This window comes from Acinonyx jubatus, chromosome C1 (assembly GCF_027475565.1).
Source record: "Acinonyx jubatus isolate Ajub_Pintada_27869175 chromosome C1, VMU_Ajub_asm_v1.0, whole genome shotgun sequence".
NCBI classification, from domain to species: domain Eukaryota; kingdom Metazoa; phylum Chordata; class Mammalia; order Carnivora; family Felidae; genus Acinonyx; species Acinonyx jubatus.
Window position 1 is genome coordinate 46,952,212 of NC_069381.1, and position 20,701 is coordinate 46,972,912.

At 37.3% G+C, this 20,701-nt stretch overlaps 1 protein-coding gene across 6 annotated transcripts in view; it reads right to left on the reverse strand.

Moving 5' to 3' along the window:
* Positions 1–262: 262 nt before the first annotated feature.
* OMA1 (OMA1 zinc metallopeptidase) overlaps positions 263–20,701 on the reverse strand; it is an 80,126-nt gene continuing 59,687 nt past the window's right edge. For 4 of the 6 annotated variants that reach the window (XM_015072340.3, XM_015072341.3, XM_027059056.2 and 1 more), the window contains exon 9: positions 4,181–4,635. In XM_015072340.3, coding sequence (XP_014927826.1) covers positions 4,423–4,635 — 213 coding nt within the window. In that variant the 3' untranslated portion in view covers positions 4,181–4,422. Of the gene's footprint in view, positions 1,264–4,180; positions 4,659–20,701 lie in introns of those variants that run through there. The other 2 variants (XM_015072342.3, XM_053214144.1) reach the window with 2 other exon arrangements.

Below are 20,701 nucleotides of genomic sequence, written 5' to 3' on the forward strand. Positions count from 1 at the left end.
TGTAAAGGGGTATATACTGACAGGGTTCCTTCCAGTAATGAGGTGAGAGATATTTCTCACCACAGATTAAGGAACTCTCTAGGTCCGAATAAAAACAACGTAAGGAGCACCTGAGTGGCTCAGTCGGTCAAGCTTCTGACGCTTGATTTGGGCTCAGGTCATGATCTCATGGTTCATGAGTTCGAGCCCCGTGTCAGGCTCTGTGCTGGTGGTTCAGATCTTGCTTGGGTTCTCTCTCTCCCTTTCTGTCCCTCTCCCCTACTCTCTCTCTCGCTCTCTGAAAATAAATAAACAACAAAAAACCACATTATAAGATGATTAATAAGAATTTTAGCCCTCCCATATATGAATGTACTTAAATATTTTTACCACCTGTCATAGAGTATTAAAATGAATGCATTTAAGAGAAAGGAGGGTTCCCAAGGGAGGGGTGAAGGAAATGAACACTCTTCATCACCACTTCCTTCATGAGATTTGCCACCCGGAGTAGCAGTAACTAGCTGGAGAGCACAGACTTTGGAGTCAGCAGATGAGGGTTTGAATCTCAGTTCTGCCACTATGAGCGGAGTAGTGCTGGGCACACAGTTGCCTAGTATCTTTGAGCTTTGGTTTCCAGTTAAAAAATGTAGGTAACACCTCCCTCCACAAAGAGTGTGGTATTGCTCAGAGAGCACCGGATTACAAATCAAGAACCCTTTCCTTCTGATCCCAGTTCAGACGTTCACTTGAAGTGCATCCTCGGGTAACTTGACTCACTCCTCCAAGCTTTAGTCTTCTTCCTTATGAGTAAATAACACCACTTGTCCTTCCAATCACATGGGCTGGTTTTGAGGATAGGAGCAACGGAAAAAAAATATCTTACGGATGATAAAGCAAATACACTAATGCAAATTTACTATCAACAGAAACAAAACTTAGGCAATATTGTTTTTGCTCAGATTAAGTTATCATTTCTGAACCAAATCTGCAAAGAATTATCTTGTTTCTTTGCCTGCTGAAAGAGGAGAAACGTAACAGGTTTTTATTTCAGTTACTGAACAGGCGCTGTGGTTGTATGTGAGCTACTCTGTTTGTAGGGTGCCGACTGTAACCATCCTCAGCTCCATCCTGTCGGGATCACCCGTCCCCTGTGGTGGTTACTGTTTCTGGGTTGCTCTTTAGAGATTGCAGTTAGTATTCAAGGTTTTGTTTCAATAGTTGCAAGGTAACCTTGGCAGCTGCTCGCAGCCATCTTGACATCAGCAGGGAAGAGTGAAACCAGAGCTGAGAAAAATCACAGAGAAAAAGCCACTGCTCTGACGATATCACAATACTCTGGACTAAATCATGTCCAAAGCTAGTGTGCTTCTGGGCTTTTTTGTTAGGTGAGGCAATAAATTCTGAGGGTTTTTTTTTCCTGTTCTTGCAAGTAAAATAATCTTAAGAAATACACCATATAACATCGAGCAAGTTTCATTAACCCTCTCAACTTCACTATCCTGATCTACAATGGGGGGTAAAATAATACCTATCACACACAGGGCTGCAATGAAGTTCATCAGTGCTTGAAGAATGTTTAGCACGGTGCTTGGTACAAAGTAAGCCCTCAATAAATTGTGGCTATTTGTATTATGTTTGGCGCTCTACACATTATGCTAAATGCTTTCAGTACAACACCTTCCTTAAGCATCATGTCAACCTCACGACAATCTTTTTTCTTATATAATTTTTTTTAAGTGTTCCTTTATTTCTGAGAGAGAGAGAGAGGCAGAGTGTGAGCAGGCGAGGGGCAGAGAGAGGGAGACACAGAATCCGAAGCAGGCTCCAGGCTCTGAGCTGTCAGCACAAAGCTTGATGAAGGGCGTGACCCCACGAACCGTGGGATCATGACCTGAGCCAAAGTCGGATGCTTAACTGACCGAGCCACCCAGGCACCCCTACAAGGTAGGATTTCTTATCCCCATTTTACAAATGAAAAGAAAAATGAGGGTTAGAGACTTGAAGTGACTTGTCCAGGGTCCTATGGCTACAAAGAGGCAGAGATTTCATAACATATAACTGTTTCTCCTTTTTTATTTTTTTCATCATCCTTTGCCCCGGTGATGTGTACATCATCAGTAAAATACCAATTGGATACCTATGTCAAAAATCATTAGTTGCCAGAGACATAGCAGTAAATACACATATTCTTTTTGAATTTAGTTTTAGAGGATACCCTTACAATGACCCGGGTTACAGGGGAGTTTAGATTGAATTTGTGCCTTGTATTTACTGGCATCATGCTTCTAACAACTGAGAAACCAACCAATGACACCTAAATCCTATAGGCACATGAACAGCCCTGTCAGTATGGCATGCAACTAAATGCAGAGCTTAGAGGTCTTTTCCATATAGAACTTAGAGCATATGTATACATATTACATCCAACTATTTAATTTCTCCTAAAACCCTGAACCGAAATGTACCATTTCTTTTGTATTTTGATCCCATGGGTTAAAAAAATGTCTTTTTCACAGGCACTATAAAGGAATTCTCTTGATACTTTCTCTGTTCCTTCCGACATGTCAACTTATATATGTTTCCTAGGAAGTCCAAACAGTACAATTAGATGTGATAACGGGATGGAAGGAAATATCGACTAGGGCCTCCACGACACTATTTTCTCAGGAAATATACAGGGAAATCTGATGGCGTGTCTTACTGTTTACCTCTAGGTGACATTCTCCAAACGTCTTTACACGTTATGGAATGCCTCAGACAGGACTGCAATGACTACAACAGTTAATCTGAACCTCCTCCTTACAAATGTTATCTTGTGTGCAGAGCAAGAAAGTCCTTCCCACTCATCTGTAGTAAGCCCTGGAAAATATAAGCAGCAGCCCCTGAAATTCTCCTCATAACTAGATACATATCTTGTCTAAGGAGAGGTGTCAGGACACATCCCAAATGCAAAGTCACGGGCTTTCAGAGGCAGTGGGGAGAGGCTCCACTGTCCTAAATTGCCTCACCCCCCTGCCTCTTCGTGTACATTTTTTGATGGAAAGGTGTGAGAGGAGTGCCTAGAAAGTCATCCTGCAGGTAGGTGATCCTGATTTTATAATTAGGAGATTTTTACCTATACTGAAGCCCTATATGAGGATGCTAAGACACAACCGAGGATGGCATTTGTTCCCTCTGATAGCATAGTTTTAGATATCTGAGAGCTGTGGAGACAGACTGATCTGCAGCCAGACAGATGTAGCTCTGTTCTTTCTAGGTGAGAGTCCCTGGGTGTACCACATAACCTCCCCAAGCCTGCTTCTCATTGTAAAATGAGGCCACTACAACCTACCTCATGGGGTTTTGGAATAAATGGGTCCAGCTCATAGCAGACAGTCAATAAAAGATCGTTTATTTCCCCTGCAATTCTCTAAGAAACCATTTAATGTAATGTGTCTTTAGAAAAATGTCCCTACCAGGAAGAGAAACTCAACATCACTAGACTGCATCAGTTTGGGAGTAGAAATAATTTTATACACATAATAATACACTTTAGAACCCTATTTCCAGATTTCCAGAATACACAGTAATTTCTGAGTACCGCTCGGGCTGTGCCTAGTGCTTCTTCTCCCACCTCCTTCCAACCTTTTACTGATGTCTGCTGCCCAGGGAGGTCAATTTGTGGGTGGCACCTCCTCCCACATCCTTGGTGGTACCCTCGATGACAACAGGGTGGTTGCCTTCTCTGAGAACCCCCAAGACTCCCAAATTGTAATGTCGTGAAGGAGCCAAGATGACACAACTTTGTTAGGACTTCACAACATTAGCAGCACACTGTGTCTGCAAGGAAATGACCCTACCTCCTTGTTGTGTTTCTCATTGTCACTTGGACCACAAAGAGCACTCCTTTTGCCTCCTATGAAAACAGCTTCTTCAGCTTCTGCCTAGACAGTCCTTTTTCCCCTCAGAGTCCATAAGAGAAGACCAGTAAGTTCTCTATCCCAAGGTCCCCTGTTCCACATAATCCTATCCAATTGCAAATCAACTTCTGTAAACAGTGCTTCAGACTGATGGTCAGTTTCCCAGTTCACCATAACCACCCAGACTTTGAGCTCCAGTTTAGGTTCAGGTGGAACTCTCTCTACAACAAGAATTACTGCACATTCTGACTTCTCATCCACTAGAGGTCTGCCTCCAAATCAAAACCAAGTATGAGACAGAGTAAAACATAATACAAATTTATTCTGTGACATTTTCTTCATTGAAGATATTTTAAAATAGATTAAAATACATCAATATTTCATGAAAATACCTAGGAGAAGAAGTTAGGTAATACCTGTAATATACATGATTTGACCCTGAATATACAATTTTTGTATTTCAAACATCATTTTTTTAAAAGGAACATAAAAATGGTAAGAATTGCTGCATTCTTCATATATCCCATGTCTCATAAATTTTAATTCAACTGCCAGTTCTTTTCTCAACTATATATGTTAAGGGTATTTGCTTCTGATTTTGAATGGTAGGAGTATCCATTTTCTGTTTCTTAGCAGTGATATTTAGGTCTTCTTTTTCCGATTCTTCAAGAAAATGCTTCATGCTGAGTTTGAACAGTAATCGAGGGTCTGGTCCAGAAAGTGGTGGGCAATTACATCTCTCTCTAATTTTAAGGGCCTACAAATGAAGAATACAATACTCTGTGTATATATGTGTGTGTGTGTGTATGTATATATATATATACACACTATATATATATATATACACATATATATACACACACATATATAAATTTATATATGCATATAAATATATACATAAATTATTCCAGTAATTCCTACTATGCTGTATGCAAAACAGTGAAATATAAGAATACATTCTATATTTTTGGAATAAAAAGTACCTTAATTACAACATGTGAAAGAGGACCATAGAGACATTCCTGGTAAATAGTTACATTTTTATTATTTGTTTATACAATAATATATTTGAAAAAAATATCTGCAGTGACTGTCTGATGTCCTATTAGGGATAAATGAGAGGTATCTCTATGATTTCAGTCACACTAGAGCTGACTGTGAGAACACCATTCAGATTTAAAAAGATCTGAAGACTCTAAGACTTTCTCAAGGAAAGGAAAACAAGAGGATATAGAAATATGAACATACTGAAGAAAGATACATGTAACTAGGACAGTCTGAGGGAGAACTGATGCTAATAACCTACAAGATTAAGCAGATCAAAATCAGGACAATTTTTAATTCCCGGAAAAACAAAATGCTACAGGAAAAGTAATCACAGAATGATGACATGGTTCAGCTGTGACTGGTGTTCACAGTTTTAAAAACAATGAATCTTGATCTACCCCAAGTCACAAACAAACAACTGGAAGAGGGAGAGCTGGATACATGTGGGTGCATGCACAGGTATATCAGTGATAAAGGAGCCCTTCGTTCTCATCCTCTACGGGGAAAAGTGAATTGGAAATGCTTAAACTGGAAAGTTAGGAAGTAGCGATATGACTATGTGATGGTAGACGTGGTGGGAAATACCAAAAGAATTATTTAAGAGCTGGAAATGGTTACCCTTAAAACTGAGGGCAGGTAGGGGGATTGGAGCTTTAAATAACTAGACTTGAAGATCTATGTGATTCTTTACAGTGGTTTCATAAAGGACTTTAAGACATAAAAACTAAAATAGTGAATTAAAAAAAAATTTTTCTAATGTTTATTTTTTAAGAGAGAGAGAGAGAGAGAGAGAACACGAGCAGGGGAGGGGCAGAGAGAGAGGGAGACACAGAATCCGAAGCAGGCTCCAGGCTCTGAGCTGTCAGCACAGAGTCCGACACCAGGCTCAAACCCATGAACCGTGAGATAATGACCTGAACAGAAGTCGGGCACTTAACCGACTAAGCCACCCAGGTGCCCCTAAAATAGTGAATTTTTAAAGCACAAACATTTTATATCTAATGGGGGTTAAAAGAAAGATATTTAGGGGAGGGAGCTAGTTTAGTTTCTTATTACTTATAACTTTAATTTTTTTTTTCATGTTTATTTATTTTTGAGAAAAAGAGAGACACAGCGTGAGCAGGGGCTGGAGGTGCAGAGAGAAAGAGAGAGAGACACACACAGAATCCAAAGCAGGTTCCATGCTCTGAGCTGTCAGCACAGAGCCCGATGTGGGGCTCGAACCCAGGAACCAAGAGATCATGACCTGAGTTGAAGTCAGACACTTAACCAACTGAGCCACCCAGGCACCCCACTTTTAACTTTTTTATAGTGATGGATGTTAAGGGATGTAAGTAAAGCTGGGAAGGAAACAATCAATGTTTGTGGGGATAGTAAAATTTTAGAAAGATTAGCCTACCAAGGTCTCACTGTTAAATACTGATGGGGGCAGAGAGGAGGAGGGGTAGCTGGGGAGAAGACCTGAAGGCTGAAGGACAAGAGGGAAGAGGTACGTGGGTACCTGGAAAAAGAGCATTCCAAGTACCAGCAGCAGGGATGCAAGGACCAGAGATGGGAGTGTGCCTGGACTGTTCTAGAACAGTAAGGAAGCTAGCACAGCTGGAGCAGAGCAGGGCATGGGCAAGAGCAGATTATGTAGGCTCTCACAGGTCATAGGGTTTTAGGTTTTACTATGAGTGGGGCTGCCTCTGCTATTTGTGGGGTCCATGGCAAGAATATAAACACTCAGATACCATACGTTTAAATATCTAAAAGCAGTAAGTCAAGCTAATAAACTACTGTAGAAAACATTTTCTATTCTCCCACTTTGAAAAATACACATTCAAAATGACCCTGAAGGCAGGTACAAAACTAGAATTCTTGAATTTTGGAATGTGTAAGGTTGCAGGGAACCTACCCACTTCCTGTCACTGGCCTGCTGTCCACTCCCTTCTCCTATCCCTGGCTTCCTGGGCACTATGAGGAGCTTTGTGTGCATGTGTCCAAGGGAAGAGATCCCACAGGCCCAGAAGCAGGCTCAAAAGTGTTTGGGCAAGGAATTCCATTATCCCAAATACCCACAGTGCCACATGGTAGGGGCATAGGTTCTTAGATGGGAATATTCCTTTAAGTTCCAAAGGAGAGAAGGGCATGCAACCAGAGGAAAACCAGAAAAAGGCCTTCTAAATGGGTAATGCCAGGGCAGGAGCTTAGATCTAGGAACACTTCTGATTCTGAAGAAGGCTATGGTTTACCAAAATAAACTAAAGAGGAAAAAGCATTGAAGTGAAATTCTGTGGTGACAGGGGCCTCGTCTTAATTTTCTTTCTATCTCACAATCATCTACTGAGCATTAAAAAAATGTTCATTAAACTTAACTGAAAAATCAAGAAAACGTTTCACAACTATAGCACTGAAATAAACAGAAAGTCAGACCCTCAGCAAAATGGTGACCTACTGCCCAAAGCAGAACACCTTTGAGAGTGTAAGATGCTATTAAAACTCAAATGAGACATCAGGCACAAAATGAGCCTGCCCTGGCAAAATGGGGACACACAATCCACTCTTGCTTTAACTCCTTTACAGCCATGCTGATGTCCTTTTCCAAGTGAGAAGCCGCTATGTTATGGTTGCTACATCACATGCCTGAGACCTTCACTGGTGTCAGTAAAGGGGCAAGTATGGAGCCTAGCAAGTAACAGCTGGTAAAGCTGAGTTTAGCAATGAGAGATGCAAAGCAGCAAAGGGAAAAGCAGAATGCCATCTAATCTTTTATATTCGGTAAAAGCTTTTCTCTTTCCCCTAGGTCCTTTTATTCAGTATTTTTACATAGTTCTAAATGGCCAATATTTAGAACACCACACTGAATGATCTGCTAGGTATACATCAGTCAGGATACATAGTCATGATCCCTGCCCTCACACAATTTACTTTGCATTTCCCCATCACTGGGCATTTGAATTGTTTCCACAGTTTCATTTTGTTTTACTTGGCTTTAATAAATGACCCTATGAAAATCTTTGCTTAAAAAAAATGTTATAACTTCCATTTGGGTTTACTTGAAGTATACCTGCCAAAAGAATGATGTGAACAGAGTATACTTTTAGTTTATACAGGACCAGACTGCTTTCTATCAGAAAGGCTTTACCAACTTATAATGTCTTCAGCATACAGGCCTATTATCTAAGTTATTCATAATCAGTATAACATAAGATTTCATGATTTTTAACTAGATAATAACCATATAATTCCAAAATTAGAAACCTTAGAAATCATCAGCTGCAGTTTACAGATTGAGGAAATTTAAACCCCAAAGAGGTTAAGTGACTGGCAGGGAACAAAAAATTGCTTGGCAAATGTTTATAGCAGCTTTATTCATAATTGGCAAACCTTGGAGCAGCCAAATGCCCTTCAGTAGGTGAATGGATAAGTAATCTGTGTTACATCCAGACAGTGGAATATTATTAAGCACTAAGAAGAAATGATCTATCAAGCCATGAGAACACATGAAGGAACGTTAAATGCATATTAAGTGAAAAAAAAACCTATCTAAAAAGGCTACATAGCATATGATTCTGACTATATACATAACATTTTGGAAAAGGCAAACAATGAAGACACTAAAAAGATCCACGGTTGTTAGGGCTGAGCAAGGAGAGAAGGACGAATTGGCAGAATATTTGTGGGGCAACGAAACTACTCTATGTCATACTGTACTGGTGAATACAAGTCACTATACATTTGTCAAAACCCACAGAATGTACACTAAGAGTGAACCCTAATATAAACTATGGACTCTGGGTCATAAAGATGGGTCAGTGTAGATTCACCTTCTGTAATAAATGTACCACTCTGGCACAGGACTTTGATAGTGGGGGAGACTGAGCAAAGGCAAGGGGTATATGGGTAATCTCTCCTGTACCTTCCATGAAATTTTGCTGTGAACCTGAAACTGCTCTTAAAAATAGTCTAATTTAAAAAAAAATTTGGGAAGAGGCACAAAAGTAAGAAGACTTAGAAAAAAAAAGGGATGAGAATCTACTTCTGTTGTTTTGTTTTTAATCCTCTTACACTACATGCTTTTGTACTACATTTTTTGCACCACACTGTTTCTTGAGTAAATCTTTTACTGAATAAACGTACTTTTGAGATGTCTGACCTACTTTTAATTGCTAGAAAAACTATATATTCTTCATAAAGGTATTCTATGAATCTTTCTACATGTGTGAATCCTCTCCTCCAACTATCGATCAAGCAAAATCCTATTAGACCAGATTTCTATCAAATCTTCATCTATTTTGCACAGCAAGATTTTATCACATATGTTGGTAAAATATTTTTATTTTCTACTGTCCTTTCCACGTTTATTTTATTACATTTCAGGGTGTCAACATCTTTTATTTTTATAAATTCAAATCTATCTTATTAAATATAGCTTCATCTCCTTAAAAGTCAGCAATATTTTCCCACAATACAACAAGAATATGCCTTTCTGTTGCCTTTACTTCGTTTTCTGCATTTAACTGTATGTACTCTACATAACACGTACTTAATAAATACATGGTGGATTTTAAACAAACACCTATAAAACACAAGCTATGAATAAATCATTATAATAAACGTCATAGGGAAAACACTCTTTAAGAATCGAGAGTCTAAGAGAAAGCAGGAATGTATTCTAGTAACAAAAATATACACTTCTAAGAATCCCAAGGAAGATTTGGAGTTAAATATGGAATTAGCCAACCTAAGGATTCCCACTAGACATGAAAGAAACTAACATATACTGTTCATTTTCTATGTGCCTTGTCCTGTACCAGGTATTTTACTTATCTAAATTGGCATTATGATATGAACCACTTTTAATATTTATTTTTGAGAGAGAGACACAGAGTGTGAGCAGGGGAGGAGCAGAGAGAGAGGGAGACACAGAATCTGAAGCAGGCTCCAGGCCCCGAGCTGTCAGCACAGAGCCCGACACAGGGCTCGAACTCACAAACCGTGAGATCATGACCTGAGCCGAAGTCGGACGCTCAACCGACTGTGCCACCCAGGCGCCCCTGATATGAACCACTTTTAAAATCTTGGGCCTGATGTAGAGTATTTGTCATTGAAATGTCTTAAAAGAGAGAGAGAGGCAAGGAAAGAGGGGAAAAGGCAGGACCTTACGACACAAATACTTAAGTATGTACATAAAACAGGAGATATTATCACAATTTTACAGATGAAGAACCTGAAGGTTAGATTAGGTAACTTCTGCAAAGTTAGGTGGGTGGTAGATCTGAATTAAAACCCAAAGCTCCCAAGACCGCTGCTATTTTTATTGTACTTCCCTTAAGCATCCTTTTCCCATTATCAACTATTAGTTTGCTACATGCTAAATTTCCATAAGGGAATGTAACTGCTACTCAACTGTACTGCCCAATTTTTCTATTTTTAACCCAGCATTATTTAGCCTATCTTTCCTATTATGACCTAGCATGCTATCATTTAACAAATATTCATTAAGCATCTCAGGGACTGTCACAGGCTTTATGGATACAATAGCGAACAAGGGCCTTACATTGTAGGGGAGGAGACAAGACAATAAACAAGTGAACAAGATCACTTTCGTTGTGTACATGAAGAAACAAAACCGTGAACTTTCTTAGAGAGCAGCTGCATGGAAGAAGGGCTATTTGAGATGGGGGGAATCGAACAAAGCCTCCCAGGGGAGATGACGTTTGTGTAAAGAGCTGAGGGAAGAATATTTCAGGCAAGAAGATTGAGTAGAGAAGCTGTGAGGAGGAAACAAGCACAGTGTGTAATCACTGGAATCAAGGAAAACCTGGGGGAGAGGGACACATGAAAACACTGGAGAAGGAAGCAGTAGCCCAATCACCTGACTCAAAGACTAAGGAATTTGGATTTTCATTCTAAATTCAAGAGATGGCATTGAAAGGTTTTATGCAGGGAAATGACATTGAAAAGACCGTTCTGGCTGCTATACTGAAAACAGGCTGTCGGGGTTGAGGTGAAAATGGAGCAGGAGGATTAAACATGAGCTGGCTGCAGTGAATTGGAGGAGCGGGGGATGCTGGTGACTTTACTAGGGCTGTAGCAGCAGGGATGGAAAAGGAGAAGTCACAGGATCTTCTTGTGGGAGGACACAGAAAGAGGAAAGAGAGGGATCAAAAAGGATTCCTGAATTCTCTCCTGTGTTAACAGCATTGCTTTCATATGCCACCCACGTATCTGAGGATAATTTGCTTGCTCCGAGGAAATAATTATTGTTACTTGGCACTGTATTGTCTGTTGGTTCATGCCCAGTCCATAAATTCTTTTAAAGGTATTTTTTTAAATCAATTTGTGAAAACAAAATGTTCATAAAATGAATAATTAACAATGTCCCTTTTTTGAAGCTAGAGTTAATTATTCGTTGAATAACGGTTCTTCAAACTTTCAAAAAAAATTCTTCAAAGTAAATCCCCACCAGGCCTAGCTAGGTGCTCTTTTCTTTGCTAATTTGTTAGGACTATGGATTTCTAATACAGTCGTTTTTATTTATTTGATTTAATTATACCTTACCTCTTTCCCCGAGAATTAATTTGAGGGGGTACATTCTCGTTACAATTTCTACTTCTAGATGTACCCACATAGGCAGTTCTCTCTCTTACACATACACTTATGCATGCACACATTTTAATTACTTCTGATCTTGACCTGAGCCATTAATTAACACCATCTACCTAAAAATAACATGCTCTCAAGTATTTTGGTTTTCCTGCATTTTAATTATTGTAGCTTTTCTACTGATCCTATTTATATTTTACTCTTTGTCTGTCTGATTCAATAATTTCCACTTTGACACAATTTCTAAAACAATTAACTATTAAAATGTTGTTTATTTCTACTTAATTTTATTTTCCCTGTCTGGGGCACACTGTATTTCTCAATTTCCTTTCTCTTTTTCTCTATTACTAATACAGACATTTAAATTGATAATTTTTTGACATATATGTTTGACACTCAATCCATGAAAATATAACTACAACCACTAGAAAATTTTTTTATTTTAAGGCATGTTCTCACTGTTTATGGATTTCTTTATTGTCATATATATACAACAATTTTAATTTTCATGTAGTTGCCCATATTTTAATTTTTGTTATATTAATTTTAATGTACTATGTTCTGATAATTTGAACCACAACATTTTTATATTAAGTATACACGTTTCTGCCCAAGTTAACGACTAATATTTTTATGAAAGCTTTGTATTTTATGTATTTGTACTTTATGAAAAAATACATCTTTCTCCTAGCATTTCGTTTTTTATGTCAGTTGAATCTTATTTTTCATATTTTCAACTCAATTCTTTGTTAATTCCTTACTTGATCTGTAGTTTTCTAAGAATAGCAGGGTGGAAGCTATAATCACAGTCATATATAAACAAACTAAACTACATACTCCATCTAATTCTTGATCGTCAGTAGCTTCTGGAAAGAGAACTGCTACTGAATACTTCGTGGCATATTGTTTTATGTGTTCCATGTATTAAAGTTTCTTCTATTTCAAAAGAAAGAAAAGCTGGTTTGGCTAGATAGCACACTCGAGTGCATTACCTGCATTGTTCGTTGTTTTATCTCTTTTCCCCTAAACTCTTATACTTCTCCAAAGTCTAAAAGGAAAAATTTAAAGTCATTCTTACTCATATGGGTCTTTAAATTTTCTCTTTATATATGGCAGCTTGTAAAATCCTGTCTTTGCAATGAAGATTAAACACTTGATAGATTTATAGACCTAGGCAACATCATTTCAGGGTTTCTCGGCCATAATGCTTTGGGATTCTTCTAAAAGCCCACTCTGAGAAGTGTTATCTAAATCAAACATGTGATACAGAAATCACAGTCAAAGAAACTAAGGCGTAAGTGAAGGTTCTGGACTTTACCACTGTTATATGCAGCCCGACTTGTGTCTTTTCAGTATTCTTCCATTTTTCAGATATTTTTTTTAGATGTGGGTCTTTTAGTTTGGTTGTGCTATGTTCCTTTATCTCCAGCATCAATAAGTCTTTGCTCTGGGGCATCAATTCTGCTCTTCCCAGCCTCCACTGAAACTTTTAGAGCTTGTCTGCTGTATTCACAAGTTTAGCAATTTTCTGGAACGGATGTATCTTACGTTTGTAAAATCATTCTTTCTTCTTCTGTCACTTTCAATGTAGCTAGATCAGCCTTCTCATGCCAGCTTCAGGGGGCACCTAGCCTGTCTTCTCCAATGCAGTAAAGCTTTTAAATTATACCTGAGACTTGGGGTTTTTGTTTTTTGGTTTTTTTCAGATTTTTCTACTCTTTGAAGTTTACCCTACTGGAAGAAAATGGGCATTTCATGGGCATTTCAGAGGCTTTTTGTGATTGTTATTTTAGATTTAGTTTAGATGAGGGTCCTTTTGGTGTTATTAGTTAAGGGCACTCAGATGCTAAATGTCTTTTAAATACAATTACCTATGATCATCTTTCTTTCCAACTATTATGTACTCATCATCATTGTGATGTTTTAAAAACCTCTCTTAACTACCTCTTAAATCTACTCTTCATGGGAGAAAAATGTGGCTGCAACATCTTTTATTCTGTTAGATTTGATTTGGTTGGTCTGAGCTCCTTCTTCATTGTTCTATATAGATTCTTCCTGAAGACGCACATACAGGTAAGCCTTTTAAGACAGAGGACAATGATAGTCCCCTCAATCAAGAAACTTCTCAGGTTGATGAAAACCTGGCTACAGAGTCCTAAAAGCATCACCCCACAATCACGTGCTGGCCATATGAGAGAAAACCATGTTGACAAAGGAAGGGTCAGGCCACCACCATTCAAATCCCTGATCAAATGTGTCAACACTAATGTGGAGCAGCCAGATTAAGGGAATCCTAATATGAAAAGCATAGCTTCACTGCCTATAAAATATTCTTGTCAAAACTAAACTGCTGTCTATAGGTATATAGAGTAACAAGTGTTAAAAAAAAGAACGAATAGGCCCAAAATAGAGTCACCTCTGATAAGCCCCACATCATCAAACCAAGACTTTAACTACTAATCTAACTGCAGTTTCAACCTCTTCCAGAAATAGAATTTTAAACCAGTAAATCTGGATTTTCCTGGTCAGCACTTAGTGAGGTAATCTGCCAGACAGTCCCCTTCTGTCCCCCAAAGAAGGATGAGGTAACCCCTCTTTCCCTGTGCCCTTCTGCCTACAGAAGTCGCTATTTCATTCAGCTCTTTGGAGCTCCTTTCCATTGCTAGATGGGATACTGCCCAATTCATTAATCACTGAATAAAGCTAATTTAATCTTTAAATTTACTCAGCTGAATTTTGTTTTTTAACACAAGTTAGGTTAGACAATCTCACCAAAAAAAAAACAAAACAATCAATAAATATAGACTGTGGGGCTAGATTTGTTGAGCAAGTCAATGGCATGTTTAAAAACAAACAAAAACGGGGTACCTGGGTGGCTCAGTCAGTTAAAGGTCTAAATTCAGCTTAGGTCATGATCTCACAGTCCATGAGTTCAAGCCCCATGTCAGGTTCTGTGCTGACAGCTCAGAGTCTGAAGCTTGCTTCAAATTCTGTGTCCCATCTCTCTCTGCCCCTCCCCACTCACACTCTGTCTCTCTCTCTCAAGAATAAGCAGTAAAAAAAAATTTAAAAAAGAGAGAGAGAGAAAATAAATACAACAAGGATGATGGCTATGTGACTACTTAAAAATAACAAATCCTTCCATGTATATATAAGCCTGACAGGATGATTTGATTTATTATCTTTACTTGAAAGACAAACGGATGACAACAGAAAATAAAAACCGAAAAAAATGTGAAAGACTTGGAAATGGGCAAAAAAGATCATCGGGGTATCCTCTCCAGTGCATCCTTCAGCGTCACCTCTGCCTTTCATGGTCCTAGAGTTGTTTTACAACTCTGTAAGTAGTAGAAAACTATTAACAATGCAAATACTTATCCACAGAAATGTAAGTGAACCATCTGGTGGAATGCAATTGATTACTGCCTCATAACAGATCAATTTTGCATTTATTTGTAAAGTCATTTCAGCATTCCTACTTGTCTATATTCTTATGGTTCTTAAATTCTCCTGTAAGCTCCCTGTAACCTATTACTGGCTCTTTCAGTGATAGTAAGTTAAAGAAAATCTCAGATATTGTTCATCTTATATTTGCGTAAGTCATGATTTTACCTTAAAAATTTTTTTTCCCTCTAATTCATTTTCTTTCATAAACTGCAATGAAAATTGGAGTCGGATTAGTTTTTTAAGGGGTCTAAAAATTAATTATAAACAACTAAAATTTTAATAAATACAAACAATTAAATTTAAGGCCAACTTGGCACAGGTCAATTTTCTTCTAGAAAGATAAGAAAAAGTTTTCAAATTAATTTATAATCAAACACTCCTGACGTGAGAATGATATATTATGAAATGGCTGTATTTTATTCCCAGTAACAATTGAAGTATTTATGCAACTGCTAGTGCACATCAGGACTCTTCTGGGCTCTATATATCAAGGAAAACAGTTATCAATTACTCACTCATAAAAAATAAAACTATAATAATTAGGTTTTAAAGAAAGAAAAAAAACAGGAGAAAAAAAACTATTGGCCACAGAAGCTTTATAATTAGGTTAAAAGCTTCCTTTGAAAGTAGAAACCAAGTCATTTCAAGAGGGAAAAAAAATCACCTCCAATTTTTTAATGTTTTTTAAAGATATCATACTTTTCTTTCCTCTAAAAGCATTTTTTTTTTCTAATAGCCCATTCACTTCAGCCTCAAGTAGATACACATCACATGCACCATAATGTTTTTTTAAGGTTTTAGACAATGTTACTGTCAGGCTTCCTGGCTTTATATGATTCAGATGCCAATTCAATTACAGCAGCTGCTATGATATTTGCCTTTTCCTCCACACTCTCCACGTCAGACAAAATGAAATTCTGTAAGGTGAACAGTGTATGCTTGTGTACACTGGCCAACAACGACATTTCACTTCAGTGTTAAACACTCGTATTTCCTAACTCGTGAGATGTTTAATATTAACGATTTATGCATTTACTTTGTCCAATTATAAATGCATAAGAGAGATTTACAGGACTTCAACTCCCAGCTTCCTGAAAGTTTAAAGAATTCAAGATAAAATGAGATTAAAATGAATGCATTTATAGCCTGCTAGCAGCTATAAAAACTGAATGTGGTAAATTTGAACATCAAGATTTAAAAAACAGTTTAAAAATAAGGCTGACATTGAAAGCTCTAAGAAACATTGAGAAATAAATCTTATTCAAAATTATTATAATAATATAACCCCAAACAACAATAAGGCCATTGAAATGTTTTTCCTTTATATTCTGTCATTCTCCACCTCTTCCCCCTAACCAAGAAAAGGATGGCAGAGAGTAAGATGGTGAGAGAAACAGAAAATAAAAAATTCAGTCTAAATGCTTTTGGTTATAAAATAAATCTATCAGGTAAATTTCTACCCTGGGTTATCTTACAATTTCCGTTATTCACATCTATTCATCCATATTTTATAACAGTCTTTATAGGAAGAAAGTTAAATAACGTTATCTCTTTCAAGGACAACTTATGTTTTACATAAATTTAAAATCTGAACAGTGTAAGTAGAATTTTAAAACTGTCATACCACTAAACATCAACAGGTTGATGTAACATCTGTTCTTCAATTTTTCACCTAAGTTGTTATGGTAACCAAAATACGTGGAGTATTTGTTTCCTAAATTTAACTGATTATTTCAAGTAAATAAAATTATAGCATATCATCTTATTAACTACAAATATTATTAATACTATAACCCTATACTTATCCTTTTTAAATGCTAGTGAATTATATTTAATAGGCATTTCTACATGCTTTATACACATTAAAAGAATAGCAAGGGTATATGTTTTTTCTAACTTGGGGGCATTTTCTTGATTTAAAAGCAAAACAACAAAACAAATAACTAGTCTATTTTCTAAACAATATACTAAAGTACTTCAAAATTATACAATTTTAGTGCTTTGTAGGAGCTATAGATCACATTCTTTCCAAACATAAGTCAATCCTATTACTCTTCTAGTCCCCTGCTCAAAATTTTCCACTGGTGGCCCATCTGTGAGCAAAATCCAAAGTTCTTACGTTGACTACAAATCCCACGTTCTCCCTTGCTTCCCCATCCAGCCACACTGGTTTCCCTGTAGTCTCTCATATACACCAGGCTCACTCCTGCCCTAGGGCCTTGTACTTACTATTTCTTCTGCCTGGAAAGCTGTTGTCCTAGGAAGCCACATGGCTCATTCTTTCATTTATTTCAATTCTTCATTCAAATACCATCTTCTCAGTGAAACCTTCTCGGACTGGCCCCATTTCAAAGAGCTATTCCAACACCTCTACCACCTGTGCTCACACGTTATCTATCTGCTATGGACTGAATTGTTCCCCCTGTCCCAAATTCTTACGTTGAACCCCTAACCTCTAATGTTATGACAGTATTTAGAGATGGGGTTTTGGGAGGTAATTAAGTTTAGATGAGGTCATGAGGGGGGAGCCCTCATGAAGGGATTAACATGCCCTTACAAGAAAAGAAAGAGACATCAACACGCTATCTCCCCCCACGTAAGGACACAATGTTCTAGAAGGCAGCCATCTGCAAACCAGAAAGACCTTACCAGAAACTGAATCTGCAAGAAAATTATTGGATTTCTGGCCTTCAGAATTATGAAAAAATTAATTGCTGTTGCTTAAGCCAGAACCTTGATCTTGGTCTTCTAGCCTTCAGAACTGTGAAGAAATTAATTTCTGTTGCTTAAGCCACCCAATCTCTGGTTGTGGCAGCCCAAGCTAATACTTTGTTCTTCTTGTATTTTCCTCATCAACAGTCATTACTAATATGCAATGTATCAGTAATTTATTCTATACATTACTAATTAATGCTATTTATTGTCTGTCTTCCTTTACTGCATAATAAGCTTCATTAGGGCAAGGTTTTTTGTCTATTATGTTCATAACATCTATAGTCTGACATAACATGTAATCAATAAATATTTGTTGAATGTACAAAATACAGATTTTAAAATAAATGTTGATATGCTATGGTAGAAAATAATACATTTCTTTGATGATATTCAAGGAATCCAATAAGAAATATATAATCTTTAATAAGCTAAATTTTTTTAGAAAATAAAAATTATCAAGATTTGGGTTCTCACAGAACCAAATCATCTTACTTTCCTGATTTTCCTGATCTTTTCTCCTCTTATAAATCTGATTTACCAGAAGCTCAATCTTTATCCTACTAATTACATAGGGAAACTACCTTATACAGTTAACTCTGTCCAGCATCTTTTTCTCTGCTTACTTCCTAAGTGAACTCATCCATTCTGCTTCAACTATAACATTTTCAAGTAGCTCTGAAATCCTCATCTCTTGCCTAGATTTCTCTGTCCTATGGCGCGGTATTCCCAACTATCTTTGAGATGTGTATCACTTCAGGGTTACTGTCAGCAATGTCAAAGACAGAAGCTTTAGATAGAATACAACACTGCACTCACTTAAGTAAAAAACAAAACAAAACAAAAAAACAACAAAAAACAAAAAACCAACGACAACAAAAAGTAGTCTTTATTAGTAGTAGTCTATAGATTCACATAATTCTATATACTGCCTGAGGAACTGCTTTCTTTCATTACAGAAATTAGACTTACAATGTTAGGGAATTCCAATCTCTGAATTATGACTATGTATTCTAATTAACAATATACTCTTGTACTATCAGTTTCACTTCAACCACTGAATTATTCCCAATACTGTAGTAGAGTTTTATTACTTTCAAATTGAATTTAATCACTTGGGGGGAAAATATAAGAAATTATATGAGGTTTTCAAATTAAGTTTCTAAACTAGGATAGTTTATTTTTAGAAGAAAAAAATCTCCCAGTGTTTTTCATCATTGGTTGCCAAATAACATTTGCTTCTCCAATCACTTTTCCTCATACTTACTAATCAATTCATTATTATTTTAAAGACTTCTCTAACGCATATTTCTTACAGACTTTAGGACAGGCTTCAGATGAAAGTTGGCTAGAAGTCATTATTCACTTTACGCAAACCATATACTTTTAGAATTTCACTGAGCAAATATGCAAAGAAAAGAAATTCTGAAAGAAAACCATGTGGTTATTATGACTTTAGAGACAGGCTAAACCTCCCAAGGTGGTACAAGGTCCCGGGTCTCAGGGAGGACCAAGAAGATTCTCAGAGCCAGTGACCTTCAGCACTCATAAATTACTAATGAAACACATACAATACCAGTTCTATGTTGCCCTATTTTAAGATGAAGGATTATTATACATTATATTAAGTAAATTTCACTTATGTTTCTTTCTCAAAATTTTTCCTTCAAATTAGGAGTATAAACGAAGTATATTTAGAAAGGTCTGGCTATCCCCCAGTACTCATGAAAGGTACAAAGTATGCCCAAACTGTCAACAAATTCTCTCATTATTCCTTCCAAGATATATCCAAAATCTCACCACTTCTCTTTCTCTCTTCCACCTCCATAACGTCTTACTAGGATTATTGCAAGAGCCTACTAGTCTCTCTGATTCTGCCCTTGCCCCACTACAGTCCACTCTCCACACAGGAGCCCCAGTGATCACTGTAAAACACAGGAGTCAGGTCAACTCTGCTGAAAACCCTCTACTAGCTTTCCCCCATCACCTGACATAAAAGTCAAGTCCTTACAGTGATTTAGATGACCTTCCATCGTCTGTTCCCCTTAAGTTTCAAGCATTCTCCCACCTTTCCTTACTCCATTCAGCCCCAATGTCTTCCTTGCTATTCCATGAACACACCCAACATGCTCTCACTTTAGGTCCTGTGCACTTGCTGCTTCCTCAGCTTAAAAGACTCCCTCCAAATATACGTAAGATTGGCTCCCTGGCTTCTTTCCAGGTTCTATTCAGTGAGGCCCTTCTTAACACATGAACAGAAACTAGCAGACTTTCTCCACTGCCCAGCCCTATTACCTTTGACATGCTTTGTATTTCCCATCGTGCTTATCCACCACTTGACATACCACACATATGTTTGTTTATTATTTGCATTACCTAAGTAAAATGCTAGCTCCAAGAAAGCAAAGCCTGTTTTGTTTTGTCCTTGCTCATTCCCAGCAATAGAACACAGAATAGGAGATTAGTAATGAGTATCAACAAATACTGATCACATAAATTAATGAATGAATCTTGTGATTGTTTCTTATCTTAAACTAGATGCAGGCTACTATTCCTTCAAATTGCATACCACTACATTTCAACTTTTCTTATGAGAGGTCATATTCCCTGTTGTATTAAGAATCAATTTGTACTTAGCATGAAAGTATCAAGAACCATATCTTACTTCTATTGTATCCCCTGTACCTACTAGCATCATTTCTTTCTTATAATATGTACTCAATATTTCTTAAGTTGAATTTGAAATTATACTGAAAGATACTTTTATAATACACCTGAATCTGTTGTTATCCTTTAGCAAACAGCCCAATACCAATTCTTAAATTCTAAAGAATATTCCGCTTTTACAACCAACCAGCAAATTTAATGCAAGTGAAACAGAAAAGAGATGTAGCCTGGCTTAGAGATGTCTGACATGCATCCTGCACTGATGTGATAACTAAAGAACACATTTTGAATGATGTTAAGTCAAAAGATTTTCAGAAGATAGTAAAAACTACTTGAGGGAAAGCTGCTTCAACTTGATC